Raw genomic sequence first — 17,149 nt, forward strand, 5'->3', positions numbered from 1 at the left:
AGGGAGAGAGAGAAGGGGTGCCTCACTGGGATTCGTAGGGATTTCGGGCAGCGGGCTCGACGGAGTTCGGGGAGGGCCGTTGTGGAGGAGGACGAGGACGACGGCATCGGGGAGGCAGGCCGGTGGGGGAGCGCCAGCGAGGTCCAGGCGGGGAGGAGGATGGGAAGGCACGGCGCTTGGCGATCCGACGAGGACCAGGCGGCGGTGACGTGGTCCAACGACGAGATCTGGGGGGCGCGACGTCGGGCTTGCAGGGAGGGCGTCGTTGCCCCCCGATCCAGATCGGGGGAGAGGGAGGAGCGGGGTCGTGGGGGGAGTGGGGGGTGGTTAGGTTAGGGTTTGGGTGAGGGAGTGGATAAGGAGGGGGTAGTGGGCCGGCCGGCTGGGCCTGGTGGGCGAATGGGCCGGCCCGTTGGGTCTGCTGGCCCGGGGGGGTCTTTCCCTCTCCTTTTCTTCTTGTTTTAGTTTTAGTCTTTCTGTCTTGTTTTTATTTATTTTATTTTCTGTTTAATTTCATTTTAAACCATTTAGACATTTTATAAAAATGTGTTTGCTGCACCATAATTACCCTTATAATATTTGGCAACCATCGAACATTTTTGTTTCTATTTTCGAAAACTTTTATTGTCGACATTAATTTTAAATTTGAATTTGACGCGGTTTGAACTAACGGACGTTTAGCAACAGTAATCGGGATGACGTGGCATGATTAGCGTGGGATTACTGTAGCAAGATTATCCGGGCGTTACATCTGGCGACCCACACAGCGCACACGGCCCCGAAGCCGGGCCATTCCTTTTTGCAATGTTAACAGATGTGGGAAGTCGATCGCATAACAGCTGCCAGAGGAATACCTTAATTTTCAGAGGGACGCGGGCTTGCCAAAGCCCTTTTGCCACTGTCTGTACCGACCCTTGGCACAGTTTGTGGTACAAAGACTTGATAGAGAACTTCCCGGACGCGTTGAGGTGCCAAGAAACCCTATCTCGTTCCTCAGTTAGTGTCACGGGGGCTATGAGTTGCAGCAAAGCCTCCCACTTTGTTGTTTCCTGCTCGTTCAGGTTACGGCGGAAGGCAATGGCCAGGGGATGAGCCAATGCCTCTGCCACTTGCTGGTCCGACGCCACAGCTAGAGCATACAACTCTGGGAACACTTCCCAGAGAGGGCCTGTGCCCACCCAGTAATCTAGCCAGAATCGGGTGGAGCGACCATTACCGACTTGGAACTTAGCACCTTTACCGACCATTACCGGCCGCCTCATCTGCCATTCTCGAGTCTGTTCCTCATGTGGACCTCGTGTAAACCAACAGTTGAAATGATTGAAAGAAAAAGGACTTAACCTTTCTGGACTGGAAAATGTTTATGATCTACTTACATGTGTTTGAGCCCGCTTTGCTGGAGCGGCTTTAATCGTACATTCTTCCATTTCTTACTAGTGTATGGTTGATGATGAGGCTTCCATCTGCTGCTGGCGTTTGCTTCATCAGGGGGCTTCCATTTGCTTCTACCACTTAGTTCTCATTGGGAGAGCGTCTCTGGTTCTTTATCCAAGACACAGAAAATAATGAGACAAGGACCACAAAAGACTCTTGGGTAATATATGGAAAAAAGTTTGAAATAAACCTTGAACTTGTAGTCGAAAACTAAATCAGCACACCGAACTTCAAATCCCGGTCTATTTTCAACCATGAGTGAGTTCCCAAACAGGGATTGTCGACGTGGCATGTTAAATCCTAGGATTGTTGGTTGTGCACTCGACTGGGCCGGCCCATCAGACATGAAGGGAGTTTTTTTTTTCTTAACACGCATGACGTAAAGAGTCTTCTCTTCATTAATCATTAAAGCGCGAAGTAACAAAAACGACTCGGGCTGAATCGAACTTGGGACCTGGCTGAGCCGAGCTCATCCCGCTAGCCAAAAATACAGACAACTAGGAGTGATATAATATGAGGCCAGATGTATTTAACCACACACCGAAGCGTGGAACTTTGAAAACATCTTTTAGGGGCAAACAAATATTCAAAACATAATCAATTTTGGAAATGTCCGAACAATTTATAAAATGGGAGCACCTTTTGAAAATCCTGAATACTTTACTATATTTTGAGAAAGCAATCAATTTCGAAAAAGCAAACACTTTCTGAAACATAAATATTTTTGAAACCTGAAAAAAAATTTGAAAGTGCGAACACTTTCTGAAAATTGTAAAATTGGGAACAAATTTTGAAACCTGAACAAATGTGTAAAGAAAATGTTTGAGTCATCAAAAAAATATCACGAGTTTAGAATGTATGTGGCATTTAAGAAAAATTGTACAATGTAAAATAATATTCGTGTGATTCAAAAAATGTGCTTGTGACATTAAAAAAAAGTATATAGAATGTACAAAAAGTGTCATACCCTTAAAAGACTATATGTGACATGTGTTTAAAAAAGTGTATACAATTTTTAAAATGTGTAACAATGTAAAAAATATGTTTGTGTAGTTTATGAAATGTTTATTGTCGTTAAAAAAATTTATAATGTGTATCTGGAAAAATATTACCATGTATTCAAAAAAATATTGAAAAAATGTATTTAAAAAATTGTACGTAATGTATTTGAAAAATGTCGAAAGTGTCCCAAAAAATATTTTATGTCTGCTAAAAATGTACATCGGGTACTGAAAATAATTAGACGTGTGTAAAAAAGAAAACTAGTTTAAAGAAACAAACTAAAAGCAAAAAAAACAAACAATATGGAGAAAATGAATAAAAAGGAAAAAACAAAAGTATAACGAAGAAAGAAAAACCAGAGAAGAAACAAAGTATAGTAAAGAAAAAACAAAGAAACCTATGAAAAACCAAAGGAAAAACAAACAAAAACAAAAATAAAAAATAAAAATGGAGCAGCACGAGCAACTATGCTAACGGGCCGGCCCAATTCAGTGAATACCAGCTAAATCCTCTCAAGGTTCAAAATTGACCAGGATCAGAGAGTTCGGTGTGCTGATTTCAGGGTTTGAGAGTTCAGGATTCGATTTAGCTTTCATCTACAAGTTCAAGATTTAGTTTGGACTTTTTCCAACATATGGTTGCATCCGTCATCTTGATGTAGAGGTTTGAGGTTATTCTTCTTTTTAAAAAGAAAAGGTTAGTATTCAATCACAACCCTTCTGCTTCGATACAACCCCTTAAATACATCAACGGATGAGATCTCTCCATATTCGTTCATAATAAAGGGTAGGGCGATCTTTTAAAACATACGTCGCCGAGCATGCGAATATGCAGCTTGTGTACATACACAACCCGACATACTTTTTTCACCTTCTTTTTAATTAAAAAAAGTGCACCACTAGAGATTCGAACTCCAACCCTCAAGGTTTACTTCAAGTTCTAGTAACCAACCGGGACAGGTTACTTGCAAATGTAGCTTCGTGAACTTTCAGCCTGGGTTTTTCGAGTTTTTTTAACCCATGTTTGTTCTATTTTTGGGGGGGTTTATTTTTCTTTTTCTTTTTATTTTTATTTTTATTTTTCCTTTTTTATATTTTTCAAATGCATTAACTTTTTAAAACAAAATCAAATTCATGAACTTTTTCTCAAATTTGTGAGTCTTTTTCAATTTTTAACATATTTTTTGCAAACAAAATAGTGAACATTTTTTTTTGCAAATGTGCGATTTTTTTCAAATCTGCGAACATATTTTTAAAAATCGATGAACTTTTTTCACATCCGCGAATGCTTGGGCCGGCCCAACAGCCGCCCGATGGGAGTGATGTCGTCACCTAGTAGGGCCAAAGACTAAACATTTTCTTCTTCTTCTTTTATTAATTCATTTATTCATTTTTTTAACTTTATTAATCTTTTTGAAACTTTTTCAAAATTTTGAATTATTGTTTGAAAAACTAAAAAATCTTCTTATTTTCAGATATTGTTTACTATTTTAAAAAAACTGGAATTTCAAAAAATGTTCCATTACTCCTAACCACCAGCTGGATAAGACTTTGTCAGCCGCCTTTTCTTGACGCGAGATCGAGGAGTACGAATCGGAGAGCTCCTCTACCGCGGCGAGGCGTGCACTATTTCCGATGCCGAATAAAGAGGCTGAGATCCAGTTCGTGGTATACGACACTAGCGCCTTCGGTGAGAATATCAGGCCGGACTATTTTGTCGACGACGCCCATTGTTTTGAATTTCGACAGCAAAAAAAATTCGCTGACCATCGAAACCAACGCAATTTCCAAAATTCGTAAATTTTGAAATTTGTTTCGCACAAATCAACGAAATTTTTATTTAAATTTGAATAAATTTGAATTTAAACTATTGAGTATATAACTGTTGTCGCAGTAGTAAGACATGAAAGCTGTAGAATTAAGGATCCCGCCGCTCTATATACAGAAAACGTAAAAATAACGAAATATTTCAAACGAAATACAAATAATTCGGTCAACCTCGAAATGGTCGAAATTTGACGAAATTTCAGAAATTTAATCGAAATTCAAAACAATGACGACGCCTTCCTCAAGAAGTTGGTCGCCATGGTGCTGAAGCAGAGCTAACGGGAGTAGGAGTTTCAAGTTATTTATACCAAACTTTTACACTTTTATGTAGTTTATCAAATTATAATATAAAATATTATTTTTACATATCGCTTAGTTTAAATAGTATACTTAATCAAGTGAAATTGTGTTGTGTCATTCTCTTGTATATGGTTTAAACATCCATTGTTTTCAAAAAAATAATAATTTGCTAACAGTATGAAAAATAATAATAGTTTTCTTAAATATTTTAGTTGGGATATCTGAAACATCCTATATAATATATATATATATATATATATATATATATATATATATATATATATATCACAATACAAATTTCCGGTGTATGATTTTAATGCAAGTAAACAGAATATTCTAGAGTCCATGACATATTGATGGGATCTTGTCATCGAATCATCATCACCATTATTGGTTACAACTTTTTTTTTCATACTATTTACTGCATGCTTTGGTAGATCCAGCAACCAACCAGTTGGCAGCATGTTATACCGTGGGATTCATATATAAACCCCGCACCCAACGTCGTGGGGTCCGGCAACCAAGCGGTTGGCAACAATGTCATACATAATATTTCGTATTCGTGGGATTCATATATAAACCCCGTAGATCTGGTTATCGTGGATAAGATGGCTTATCTTGTCACATTGACGAAATACTGTGCTTTCACGACCAATATTGGCTGGGCGACCACCGATGCCTGATACATGTTGTTGGGGTGGTTGTACCCGAACCTCACGTGGGAGTAGACTATAGGTTGGTGACGTGGCTATCCCACCCATCGATGTGGTCTGTTCTTGGGGTGGAAGACGGTGTTTTAGGTGATAACCGTGGCGATATCGTGTGTCCATGTCAAAGCCCCACGTCCCGGGGCCTCGACTACACTTTATTACCCACATTGTATTACAAGGTGTGTTGGCATGAATATTTCATTCATCTTGTATAAAGAAGCATGTTGGATTTTTATTTATGAAAAAAGGGGGCTCGAATGAATAATCCAACTAACTCCCAAGTAGTGTAGGTTGAGAGAGATTTTCATCGCAAAAAAAAGGTTGAGAGAGATTTGGTTCAAATCAAATTCAAACTCAAACTCGAACTCAACCTAAAGGAAGGAGAAGCAAAGTAAAGCGAGTAAGCAAAGTGGGCTCCTTTTTCCTCCTTGGTTTGGAGGTAACCGACGGCGACAAGGACGGAATAGGAGGACAAGGGCGTGTCCCCTCCTTTCCCTTCCTTGTCCTCTGTCCACATCGCCTCTTCTCGCCGGCCGGCAGCCTCCTCCTCTCCGCCCGCCCGAGCGCCGTTCCCCCTTTGGCAAGAAGGAAGAGAAGAGAAGAGTGAGTCTCGCCCTTGTCCTCCTATTCCGTCCGATTCCCCCTTTGCTTTGCTGTGCTGTGCTTGCCAGAAAGAACAAGGGCGAATCGGATCCGGAAGAAAGAAAGCCCGCCCGTCCGTCCGCAGATAGATCTCATCATCATCATAAATATAAAGATACGACCTTCTTGGCCTGCCCCCTCCCTGTTACCTACCTCGTCGATCTATCGGCGTGGCTCTTCTTGTTGAGTGTTGCAGGACGGACGAGCCAGCGATTGGATTGGATTGGATTGGATTGGATTTTGGGTACCTTTTTTTTTCCTTATCGATCCACGATTCTTTGTTCCCTTTCTGGTTAACGAGTTAGTATGTAGTACTATGTACGTATTATTAGCGAGCGCCTTGTTAGGTTGGATCGATCCAATCTGCTGCACACAACCAAGAGCACATACAGATTTTGCCTCTTCTTCTTCTGCTCTGCTCTGTTCTAGCCGATTTCCTCCTTCTTGTTAGGTAGATGCACAGAGCAGATTATTAGTATGTATGTGCTCCCACACCACAAGATTCCTTCCTTCCTTCCTTGTTCTACACCATACCATGTTTTTCTTTTTTCCCAGTCCAGTTGATTGTATTTGTATGCCTCCCTCATCTTGACATAATAATATGCTTGCTTGGTTTATTATTATTATTATTATTATTATTATTGCTCCTGCTTATTATTCTTGCCCGTAAAGACGGATGTTAGTGTACTACTACTAGTCAAAACTTGAGATAATACTATATGGTTGGATGCACTCACTTGTCCTTAACAAGTCAGACTAGAGGATAATGTTCTTGCCCCTCCCTACTTGTTTCATGACACTTACTCACGGTGCTTGCAGAATTAGATAGATATTCACAATACTTGTACCATGTGTATGTATGTATGTATGTATGTATGTACTCCGTCTCATAATGTAAGACTTTTTTTGACTCTAGTGTAGTGTCAAAAAACGTCTTACATTATGGGACGGAGGGAGTAGTATTTAGCAGCAGATGCAAAGAAAGAAAGAAAACAACATAATGCTAGCTAGGCTAGGCTAGGTGTACTTACTCAAACTCACATCTAGGAATGATGGTTCTGAGCTTGCATATCCTTTACCAACTCAACTGCTTGCTATTTCCACGTCTTTCTTTACTCATATACATACATACAGTCAATAACCGGAAAACAGTTAGCTAATCCTCCTCTGTCGCTAAACAAACAGTTAGCTAATCCTCCTCTGTCGCTAAACAAACAGTTAGCCATAGAGGATCATAATGGTATATCTTTGTGTACTATCGCTAAACAAACAGTTCTTCAAGGTGCAAGTTTCTGCAGATATTTCACATTTATCATGGGCAGACTTCATAATTATATGAATATATAGCAGTATGGGTGGCAGATATTATACCACATGCTCTGTACAATTTCGCTGTCATCTTTAGAAATTTTCACTTGTTTACACTACATATGGTAGAACAATTGAGATGCTATATTGATCTGTTGTGCGATGTGTTCTGTTGAAAATTTCTAGGAATTATTTGAATGGCATGACTAGTGCTTAAGTAATTGAAATTACTACCCTGCCTGGAAGTATCCAAGACCAAGATAAACTCTGTTCCCCCTTGTCTTATCATGTACCTGTTGGTTTTGCACGGTTGCACCTTATGTTATGTTATCCTTTAATTTAATATAATAATGCCGTGTTGACATTTTACTTCAGTTAATTTTCTACGGCCACCGTGCATATGTCAATATCCATTTATCAATTCGCATTGGATTTATTATAACTCTGCTTCCTTCTATGCAGCCATGTATGATAACTACAGAAATCCCCATCCTCCCGGGATGCAGATGCCCCCACCAAACCCTCAGCCTGGCCCATATGACAATCCATTATATGGCGCAAGCTCAGGCCTGATTAAAACTGGGTTAGGAGTATATGGGGAGAAGTTCCTCGGCTCCAGTTCAGAATTCATGCAGAGCAATGTAAGGAGCCTCCAAAGAACATTGATCTCCCTGGTGTTTCAAATCGCTTATGTATTCTCTCTAAATTATTTATTGGCTCTACTCTTGCAGATCAGTAGATACTTCTCCAACCCACAGTACTACTTCCATGTGAATGATCAGTATGTCAGGAACAAGTTGAAAGTCATACTGTTCCCGTTCCTTCACAGGGTATATTTGTCTTTCCCATCTACACTGGATATGTATCTTGTTCTTCTGTCTATATATCGGGTGTACTGAAATATGTTCCGTCTTTCCTAGCTGCGCTGGATATGTTTCTGGTTCTTTTATCTATCTGGTGTACTGAAATAGATTTTTTGCAATGATTTTTCAGGGGCACTGGACCCGGATAAGTGAGCCTGTTGGTGGCCGGTTGTCATACAAACCTCCAATGTACGACATAAATGCGCCAGATCTGTACATCCCTTTCATGGCGTTTGGTACCTTCATTATTCTTGCAGGCTTCACACTGGGCTTCATGGGAAAGTGCGTTTTTTTTTTAACTTTCTTCAGCCAAAAAACAGTGACACTTCAAAATCACAGTTCCTAATGCACTTGAACCCGTATGCAGGTTCACTCCAGAAGCCATAAACCTTCAGTTCACAAGAGGGCTGATCGGATGGGGCCTACAGATCGTGTTCCTGAAAGGGCTCCTCTACTCGATGGGCGGTGGCGAGGTGCCGCTGCTCGACCTGGTAGCCTACAGCGGGTACCTGTTCGCAGGGCTCTCCCTGGCCATCGTCGCTCGGCTCCTATGGGCCTACTCATACTACGTGATGATGCCGTGGATGAGCCTGTGCATGGGGATTTTTTTGGTGAGGACGATGAAGCGGGTGATCTTCACGGAGATGCGGGGCAGCGAGAGGCACTCGACGCGGCAGCACTACTTCCTGCTCTTCATGGCCATCGTGCAGTTCCCCCTCTTCTTCTGGCTCGGCAGCATAGGCGCATGAGATAGTCTTCTCTGTAAATTTGGCACTAGAAAAAGCAACCACCTGTGAAGCTTAGGCACATCCAGTAGCTTGTGCAGGCTCTCTGAGCATCATCATATATGTTTTGTTGACAGGGGTTTTTGTGTTTGGTTTTGTATAAAGTTGTGAATTTTGCAGTCGGTCACCATTTTGTAGTATGTTTGTTGGAATGGTCTCAAGTATATTCATATACATTGTTTATGTTATATATGTTTCTTTGTATGCTGTTGGATCTACCCTAGTTCACTCATCCTACTTAACTGGCATTGTTTGAATGTTCACTCAGTGAAAGTATATGCCAGCTTCAGTCTGTCATTTGGTAGGTGCAGAGTATATATATATACTGTCAGAAAATTCACCACATAAGTATGCATATTATTTCTGTTATTCCATTGTATCTGGATTTTTTGATTTCCTCAGAGTTTTGGTCCAACAGCTTTTCTCAAAACAAGACAAACAAAATTGTATTTTGTTTATAAACTGATTTTCTTTGGATTTTTGGTGAGGTATCCAGATTTACGCGTGATAACTATCCGTGCAGAAAAAAAATGAGATGCGTGCAATGTATGAAATGAATTAGCAACAAGTGAACAAGTACTTAACAACGTTTAATGGATAAATTCTGAACGACCAAAAACAGAGCTTTGGAGGGAACACAAAAGCAAAATAGGTTCCCAGAATTCATTCTCAAGCACGACAACAAACGCTGTTGTCATGGATTTCACAGCATGCAGTTGCACATTCCAACAACCATTCGTCAAAAATGAGTAGTAGAAACTTGAAAGGGCGCGCCGTTCGTATTAAACAGTGCAAAGGTCCGATGCAAAAAAAAAAAAAAAACAGTGCAAAGGTACGACGACTATGGGTACAAGAGCAAGAAGAAACTTTGGCATCTCAGAAGCCTGGCAACAAGCAAATACCCTGTCAAACTTAATATATTATTACAACTAGAGATCCCTTTCGTCATTGTCACGAATCATATTGGCATGGCCATCTTCTTGGTTATAATGACTTCCAGGGCGATCTGTGAAGACTCATCAGAGATTGTATCGAGGAAGAAGACCACAAACAGACCCACCAGTCCAGGGGATCAGATCATCAACTGACAACAGAACAGAGCCTCAGTCAGCAACAAAAACATAACAATTCACAGATGGCAACGGACATCAGGAATTATCATCTCTAATCTAAATTTTGTCATCAAGACGATATCAGTGTGAGCTAATATAATAGAATTATATGGTCAAAAAAATATAATGTAACAATAAGAAAGAAGGTAATATACCTATCATATTGCTTCTTACTAGATAACTCATTAAAGAAAATAGTCTGACCAGTTAGGACACTGTTAAAGGTTAAGGACCTGGGTGAACTGTATGTTTAACACGTACTACTAGGAAGACTTGAAAACAAAACAAACTAAATGATGAGAAACAAAATGTTAATGCAAGAAGGTATATTACTGACTCAACATGTTTGCTGCCACGTTTATATTTACAGTGGAATACTTCGTAGTATCATTTTCTTAACTTGTATGCGGTCAGTAAATTGGTTCTTCTCATTAACATTGGTACCATATGAGAACAGTGTTAATGACAAGAACCAATTTACTGACAGCATACAAGTTAAGTAAATGATACTACGGAGTATTCCACTGTAAATATAAACGTGGCAGCAAACATGTTGAATCAGATAGAGATGAGAACTGGGTGTCCTAATGTTGCAAAAAAGAGAAACTTGGCACACTGCCGGTGTAAACTAACTTGATATCTAAGGTGCTGAAATAGCATCCACCACTTTTAGGCAGACTAACCACTCACATCATAAAAAATGGGTAAGAATCCCACTTTATGTACCATATAAACTGTAAACTGATAGTAACCATTTCAGTATCCATACTTACTTCAAAAGGTAGCAACCAAAAAGAAAATCTCATTATCCGTACTAAGTTCATTCCAAGTTCAGCAAAATCAGTGATTGCTGTGAATATTTAACAGTCACTGTTTCGTAGTTCGTACTGAACCAAAGTGAAATCAGGATCAAATCCTACTTTGCTGTAAACGGATGTATATTTGCTGTCTGGTATGCAATATTGAACATGGGTAAAAATAGCAACGAAAAGTTACCTCATTATCCGTACTAAGGTCATGCTAAATGAAGCAAAATCAGTGGGTGGTGTGAATACTTAATACGTAATTCATACTGAAACCAAAGCTGTATCTCACAAATCACAACAGTTCTTCTACTGCTCATTTTAAACATGCCACACAACATCTCTATAAACTTTAAACAAAAACTGCGCCCTGCTAACAGGGGGAGATGCTGGGCCATGAAGAAGGAATAAACTGCCCAGGAGATGTAACAGGGAGTCCAATCAACCTTCAGGTCCATTACTGAGCAAGGAAAAACAGAAAGAGTACCCTACTGCACAAAATAAATTTTGCTAGTACTGCTCGAAAGCAACAGTAACATGCACATTAGTGACAATACTTAAAATGACTGGTTAGAATATTTAATAGTGAAGCCAATATTTCATAATTCATACTAAGCCAGTGTGAAATCTGAATCAAATCCAATTTGCTGTTTTTTATGCAATAATGAACATCAATGAAAATGGCAGCAAAAAATTAACTCATTATCTGTAACATTTAATACATAATCAATATTTAGCAGTGTACATACAGTTCTTGCCAAATGAAGCAAAATCAGTGACTGGTGTGGATATTTAATACATAATACATCTCACGATTTCATAACCAATGAACTATTCAAACAGTTCTTCTACTGCTCAATTTTAATCATGCCCCATTATATCTCTAAAATACCATCAATAGTTACACCCCACTAACTTAGTAACAAAGAAAAGATATCAATGCACATACGTAATTTCAGGAAGCATGTGCACGTGATGTTCTAACAGTGGGGAGAGGTGCAGGGCCATGATAAAAGATCAGGAGGTGTAACAGGGAGTTCAATGAGTTTTCAGGCACATAATTGAGTGAGGAAAATCAGAAAAGAGTAGCTTACTGCACAAAATGGATTTCTCTAGTACTGCTGAAAGAAACACTAAGCTGAGGAGAGAATAAAGCAACAGAGCAAGCAACTAACATGCACATTACTGACCATATTGAACAACTGTAATGTACACTGCTAAATACGGAAAGAGCTACACTGCATATTATTTCCAAAATATGATATTGACTCAACCATAAGAAACATGAATCATAGTTGAAAAGAGACAATAGCTCCATGTGTACATACCTGACTGCTGAGCGAGAGCGCCATTTAAGGCAGCTCATGTGCAACTTGTCTTTGCGCCACAAGATGACAAGGCCAACCAGGGCAGCCACAACCACGGCACCCCAGAGATGATTAGTCTCCTTAGCTTGGTCATACAGGCATGACATGTGCTTCTTCAACCAGCACTGGCAGGGGGCACCAGAGCCGCCACGCCCCTTGCTGCTGCTGCTGCCGCTGTCCAGAGGAGGCGCATCAACTTTGTCCTGGGAATCATCATCATCATCATCATGGACAACGTAACCATCTTGGGTGTGGAACTCAGCCGCATCACCCATCATCATCTCGGCATCATGTACCGACAGGCTCTTCCCCTCATCATAGTACTTGACCGTCTCGGACCCATCATCATAGCCTCCTCCCACGTTCTTGAAGCCAGCATCTTCCACGCTGGTACTTTCCTGGGGCTCGAGCAGGGCGGTCTCTATGGGCAGGTTCTCGTGCTCGCTGGGGGGGAACACGAAGTGGTCCGACATGAGCAGCGTGCTGGACGAGCCGCGGCCGTCGTTGCCGTCGCCGAGCCTCTTGCCCTCTGCTGCTCCTTGTGGCCCGCTGGGCGCAGCCGCGTAGGTGGACGCGGTGAGCGTGACCACCTCCCAGTCGGCCCCCCGGGTGGCGCCTTGGTCCACTTGCACTGGCACCTCTTTCTCGCTGTCAGACATGGCCACAGAACCTGGTTATTTGCAGAAGAGCGGGTTGAGCATAACAGAACCGTGGATAATCGACGGCATCACACAAACATACTCCCTCTGTAAACTAATATAAGAGCGTTTAGATCACTATTTTAGTAATCTAAACACTCTTATATTAGTTTACGGAGGAAGTATAAGATAATCAGTCAGTTGCATGATAGAGCAGCAAGTAGGGTGAATCAAGCCCTGCCTACTCATCCGTGAGTGGCGTGCAGTGAAAGAAAGAAAGCATGCCTATTGCATCAACTAGAATGATTTAATTAGAGGGTAAAGAAACGGCAGTCAATGATGAATGCCTATTGCACATCCATTCATCCATCCACCAAACCATCCATCCGAATCAATCATACATACATACATACATACATACATACATACATACATACATACTAGAGTACAAGGAAGGAAGGGATTCTTTCTTTTCTTGGTGGCGGGGATCAGATCCATCCGCGGCGCACAACCTAACCACATGAGAGGAGAAGGAGATGGAGGTGGAGGGGGGATCGATCCTACCGAGGGAAGCGGGGGCTTATTACCTTACCGACAAGGAAGGAAGGACGGACGGACGGACGGGAAGATCTCCGGTGCGCTCCGCTCCGCCGCAGTCGACTCCGGTGGGGATGGGGGTGGATTCTTTCTTTTCTTTTCTCTCTCACATCTCACATCTCACAGGACAAGAGCAGAGGAGAGATGGGTGGGGAAGGAAGCCAACCGCCTAGTACGAGGCTGACGTCGCGGCCCCACAGCACAGCAGCCAGGCGGTTTGACTTTTTAAAATTGTTCTACTCCACGAAAGAGTTGTAAGAAAGTCGGTAAATAAATAAAGGAAAAAAGAAAAAGACAAGACAAGAAACAAAGTTGGGTTTTTTCCTTGCTGCAGAATACGTACTCCTCGCCCCCCCCGCCGCCGTCGCCGTCGCCGCCTCGCTGTTGACGGCGAGCAGCCGCGTCTCAGCGGCGTGGGAGGGAGGGAGGGCTCGCTCCGGGCATGGCTTGGGCGGCGCTGAGGCCGGTGGTGAAGGCCTGCATCGGCGGCTCCCTCATCGGCATCACCGTCTCCGACCGCTACTTCTCCGTCGCCGCCGTCCACGGCGGCTCCATGCGCCCCACCTTCGACGGAACCACAGGTAAGTGCCCCCTTCCCCCCTCCCCGTCCACACGCACGCACAACCCACCACCGGACCGGACCGGCCCGGATTCCTCGCCGATTTCTGACCGCCGGAGTGACGCCGGCAGGTGGGCGCGAGTACGCGGTGGTGAAGCGGAGCCCCCTCTACGACTACTCCCGCGGCGAGGTCGTCGTCTTCGTGTAAGAAACCTCATGCTTTTCTGAATCCTGTGATTTCGATACTGAATCTTGACAGGTGGTTCTCTGATGGTGCTGTATGTGTGTATGCAGGTCGCCGGCGGACCACCGGAGCAGGACGATCAAGAGGCTGATTGGGCTGCCCGGCGACTGGGTCAGCGTCCCGGACAAGGAGGAGATCCGGCAGATTCCCGAGGGCCACTGCTGGGTGGAAGGGGACAATGGCACCGCCAGCTGGGACTCGAGATCCTACGGCCCTGTAAGAAACACATTATCCTCTTCTCCCTTGGAAATTTCCTCCGCGGCATCTGGTCAGGCAAAACTGCGATATATCGGTATCACCGTGCGCTCAACCGCATAATATTGGTGGCTGGCAGCATAAGCAGTGTTCATGATTTTATTAAAGGCGATGCAAAAGCGGTTCCTTTGTAATGCGCGGTGCTACCAGTGCTGCTGCTAGCTTAATCATTTGGTCAGATAAAAAGATTGATATATAGCTTAATTATTTAGCACCTGGTACAAACAGTATTTCTTTTGGGTCATCTTGATAGACAAAACTGCAATTTAGTATCACCGTAGGTAGTTGTACATATATTGGTGACTGATGGAACTGCTCCCTTGAATCTTTTAGTATTTCTTTCGGGTCATCTTGATAGCCGAAACTGCGATCTAGTATCACCCTAGGCACTTGTCCATATATTGGTCACTGATGGCATCAGTGTTGATGCTTCTCAAGGCGATGATTCCTTGTAATGTCTAGTGCTACCAGTTGCTGCTGCTGCTGGCATTGCTGAACCACAATTCGTATTTGTTGCCAATGTTGGATCAGCAAAATTTAGGTGGTTAAAAATAAATAAAACAGAGCACAAAATCATATTTTTGTATCGGTAGCAGCTGGTGGTGAAAGTCTGCTCTATAACTGTATTATACTCCTCTGCTCTATAACCATATTTTTGTATCGGTAGCAGCTGGAGTAAAACAGAGCACAAAAACAGAGCTTCCTTGTAGTATTCCTCTGTTTATATCTTCCGCTTTGATCTAGCTGCAGTTTGTGTTGGTGCTATTTTTTATGCTGCTATGGTGTCATGTTCATTTGGTTACTGTCACTGTTGATGGACTACAGTTGACCTGCAGTCTGAAATTCATCCAAATCCAGAATGCTGGTTTGTCTTTTGGTATTTTTGGTTTAACAAGCACCAGCACACATGCTAGGGAAACTTGCATTTGTGGCTGATGTTTAATTCCATGGCATTATTAGCACCTGGCACAAACAAGTCAAACCCCTCTTTGTTTTGGATGAAAAAAGCCAATCTATTGCATTGAGACCCAAATATCATCCGCTATGGTTCAGATTTATACATGAAACTGCTCCATTGTTCGGAGTGTCTTTATCTTGCATTGCCATCCTATACCTCTTCTTATGCATCCTTGTTGTATTCCTCTGTTTATATCTTCCGCTTCGTTCTAGCTGCAGCTTGTAATGTACTAAAAGGAAAACGTATCGCACTTGTGTTGGTGCTATTTCTTATGCTGCTATGGTGTCAAGTTCATTTGGTTGCTGTCACTGTTCATGGACTACATACAGTCCACCTGCAGTTTGAAATTCATGCAAATCCAGAATGCTGGTTTATCTTTTGGTATTTCTGGTTTAACAAGTGCCAGCACACAGGCTAGGGCAACTTACATTTTGTGGCTGATGTTAAGTCAGGAAAACGTGATTTCTTGGGTTGCACAATTTTGGGTCGGAAAACAGAGCTTGATATCAGCAGCAGATGCTGCATATCAGCCATAGTTTTGACCGTTTATTATCTGGCCGTATGCTGATTTTGTTGTCCTCATAAAAGAATTTACACAAAAAGCATCCCGTGACACCAGCCTATTGACCGTTCGCTATCTGACCATGTACTGTTAAGTTTGATATCCTTTTTCATGACGGAGTTTAGACAAAAACATCTTCCACACAGGCCTCATGACAGAATTTAGACAAAAAACACTCACAATCAACCATACATAGTCCTGGCAATGAGTGATGGGCATATTTATTATCCTTTTGTTGTGTGCTGCATGCAGGTGCCGCTTGGTCTGGTTCAGGGGAGGGTGACGCACGTGTTGTGGCCGCCCAGCAAGATGGGCCGCGTCGACAAGAGGGTGCCGCCGGAAGGAAGGGTCATGCCGCAGCGAAATCTTTAGTCCATGTCTCTTCCTTGCTGGGTTGCTTTCTCCCGCAGTTTTGTTCGTTGTTGCCGGACATCATGTACCAATGTGGCAGGAGGAAGACATTGGGCTCCTCCGCCTTCCGAGTGTAGCACAACTTTTGGTATAAGACTTCATCCATTGTAAGGGAAGCATAGCTTTTGGTAGCAGCCTGCTAGGCTAGGGTAGGTGCAGGCCAGGCAAATTTTTGGTTAGATGTGTGATGCATTGTAACTTCTATATTTATTTTCTACTGAATAATGTAGTTGATATGGAAAGAAGAGATGTCAACACATATATTTGAATTGAGGCTGAGCTCCTGTGAAAAGAAACATCTTATATTATTGGCATTTAACAAACGCTTATATTATTTGGTTGTGAGGCAAATGTCTCTATCCCCGCCTGCTGCTGCTGCTGAAACATGGGCTCGCTGATTCAGTTCCGGAGCAGGAGCAACGATGGTGGGAGGGCATCCCCTGATTCCGTGGCCGGGCATCGGCCCCAGCCGCTGGTGTCGCACCAGCAAATTGAATGAGATGTCTTTGGTCGTTTCAGTCCGCCCAGAACAAGTGCAAGCAGATGTAAGTTGACATCTTGAGGGTTCTTACAAAACAAAGGATATGGAGGTATTTGTTCTGCTGCTATATATGATCTACCGCTACCTAATGATGCAATATTTTCATCTTTTTTCTCTTATTAAATGCAGGGAGGGGGTTGTTAGAGATATCAGGTCCTCTGAATACTACTAGGCCTGCTGCAATGCCAATGCCAATGCCAATGCTGCAAGTATGTATGTTTACCCATTACTC

The 17,149-nt window shown here is 42.4% G+C and overlaps 3 protein-coding genes across 5 annotated transcripts; 2 read left to right on the plus strand and 1 right to left on the minus strand.

The window, feature by feature from the left end:
- Nucleotides 1-5,667: 5,667 nt before the first annotated feature.
- Nucleotides 5,668-9,074, plus strand: LOC123186881 (protein YIF1B-B). 2 transcript variants are annotated; one of them, XM_044598560.1, is made up of 5 exons: nucleotides 5,668-5,875; nucleotides 7,685-7,863; nucleotides 7,954-8,052; nucleotides 8,216-8,367; nucleotides 8,453-9,074. In XM_044598560.1, exons 2-5 carry the CDS (start codon nucleotides 7,687-7,689, stop codon nucleotides 8,832-8,834), a joined length of 810 nt encoding a protein of 269 aa, XP_044454495.1. In that variant the 5' UTR covers nucleotides 5,668-5,875; nucleotides 7,685-7,686; the 3' UTR covers nucleotides 8,835-9,074. The 2 variants fall into 2 exon arrangements, with proteins under 2 accessions (XP_044454495.1, XP_044454496.1); XM_044598561.1 differs by lacking the exon at nucleotides 5,668-5,875 and adding an exon at nucleotides 5,880-6,158.
- A 644-nt stretch (nucleotides 9,075-9,718) lies between these two features.
- On the minus strand, nucleotides 9,719-13,598 carry LOC123186882 (ATG8-interacting protein 1). Of its 2 annotated transcripts, none has more exons than XM_044598562.1 (3): nucleotides 13,378-13,598; nucleotides 12,114-12,822; nucleotides 9,719-9,954 (listed from the first exon to the last, which is right to left on the minus strand). In XM_044598562.1, the coding sequence occupies exons 2-3, from the start codon at nucleotides 12,809-12,811 to the stop codon at nucleotides 9,951-9,953; spliced, it is 702 nt and encodes a 233-aa protein (XP_044454497.1). In that variant the 5' UTR covers nucleotides 12,812-12,822; nucleotides 13,378-13,598; the 3' UTR covers nucleotides 9,719-9,950. The 2 variants fall into 2 exon arrangements, with proteins under 2 accessions (XP_044454497.1, XP_044454498.1); XM_044598563.1 differs by having other exon boundaries at nucleotides 13,383-13,525.
- An 80-nt stretch (nucleotides 13,599-13,678) lies between these two features.
- LOC123186883 (mitochondrial inner membrane protease subunit 2) lies at nucleotides 13,679-16,649 on the plus strand. Its single transcript, XM_044598564.1, has 4 exons — nucleotides 13,679-13,968; nucleotides 14,078-14,150; nucleotides 14,241-14,406; nucleotides 16,218-16,649. Exons 1-4 carry the CDS (start codon nucleotides 13,830-13,832, stop codon nucleotides 16,335-16,337), a joined length of 498 nt encoding a protein of 165 aa, XP_044454499.1. The 5' UTR covers nucleotides 13,679-13,829; the 3' UTR covers nucleotides 16,338-16,649.
- The last annotated feature ends 500 nt before the right edge of the window (nucleotides 16,650-17,149 follow it).

The sequence above is a fragment of the Triticum aestivum genome, chromosome 2A, assembly GCF_018294505.1.
Source record: "Triticum aestivum cultivar Chinese Spring chromosome 2A, IWGSC CS RefSeq v2.1, whole genome shotgun sequence".
In the NCBI taxonomy this organism is placed as follows: Eukaryota; Viridiplantae; Streptophyta; class Magnoliopsida; order Poales; family Poaceae; genus Triticum; species Triticum aestivum.